Genomic DNA, 1,138 nt, shown 5'->3' on the forward strand with positions numbered 1-1,138 from the left:
GGCATGAGCTCGGCTCACTGCAACCCTAAGGAGGTATTTCTGATGCATTATACCAACAAATTCTTTTTCCCAATACTCTAGTAATGAGCTGAATGTGGTAAACATTGTACTTGCTGTGGTCTGTAGAGGCAAAATTAATCATGAGGGTATTCCAAAGCTACGACACCATATACATTCAAAACCTGCTTTCATCAAATTAAACTAACTTCTTTCCGCCCAATTCTTTTCTTCTTTACCTGGTTTACCCACAGGCTGATATATATGTTGGTTTCCAATCTGTGGGAAAAGAAAAGTTCAGTCAATGCACTGGTATATACAATTGGGTAATGACCTTTCTCTCCCACCCTGTCTATCTACCCCCTTGAACTTCTAGGCTAGATTCTGGGGTATCAAAATGAACAAGACAGGGTGCTGCATAAGATCTCAGTTGGGGTGGGGGATCAGGCAAATAAGCAAATGATGCCAATAGGATGTGTGGAAAGGGCTGTGAGAGAAGCAAGCATGGGACACTCTGGAACCACAAATACGGTGGTCATAACCCATTTAAAATGTTCTTACACGGCCGAGAATGTAAATTAGTGCAAATTCTATGGAAAATGAACTGGAAGAACTCAAAATAGAACTACTTATCAAATAACTCAAAATAGAACTACTATTCGATCCAGCAATCCCATGACTGCGTATACGCCAAAGGAAAACAAATCATTGTATCAAAAAGATACCTGCACTGCTATATTTATCACTGCACCACTCCCAATATCCAAGATACGGAATCAACCTAAGTATCCATCAATGAATGTCTGGATAAAAAAAAATGTGGTATATGTATACAATGGAATACTATTTAACCATAAAAAAGAATACAATTGGCTGGGCACAGTGGCTCATGCCTGTAATCCCAGCACTTTGGGAGGTCAAAACAGGCAATAACCTTAGGTCAGGAGTTCAAGACCAGCCTGGACGACATGGCAAAACCCTGTCTCTATTAAAAACACAAAAATCAGCTGGGCATGGTGGTACATGCATGTAATCTCAGTTACCTGGGAGGCTGAGGCAGGAGAATTGCTTGAACCCAGGAGGCAGAGGTTGCAGTGAGCTGAGATCACGCCACTGCACTCCAGCCTGGGCAACAGAGCAA

General features: G+C 41.8%; 1 protein-coding gene across 1 annotated transcript in view; it reads right to left on the bottom strand.

The window, feature by feature from the left end:
- Nucleotides 1–1,138, bottom strand: part of PTK2 (protein tyrosine kinase 2) — a 342,995-nt gene that overhangs the window by 15,841 nt on the left and 326,016 nt on the right. The window contains exon 32 of the mRNA XM_011990150.1: nucleotides 237–276. Within this exon, the coding sequence (XP_011845540.1) occupies nucleotides 237–276 (40 nt within the window). The remainder of the gene's footprint in view (nucleotides 1–236; nucleotides 277–1,138) is intronic.

This window comes from Mandrillus leucophaeus, unplaced genomic scaffold (assembly GCF_000951045.1).
Source record: "Mandrillus leucophaeus isolate KB7577 unplaced genomic scaffold, Mleu.le_1.0 Scaffold371, whole genome shotgun sequence".
Classification (NCBI taxonomy): Eukaryota; Metazoa; Chordata; class Mammalia; order Primates; family Cercopithecidae; genus Mandrillus; species Mandrillus leucophaeus.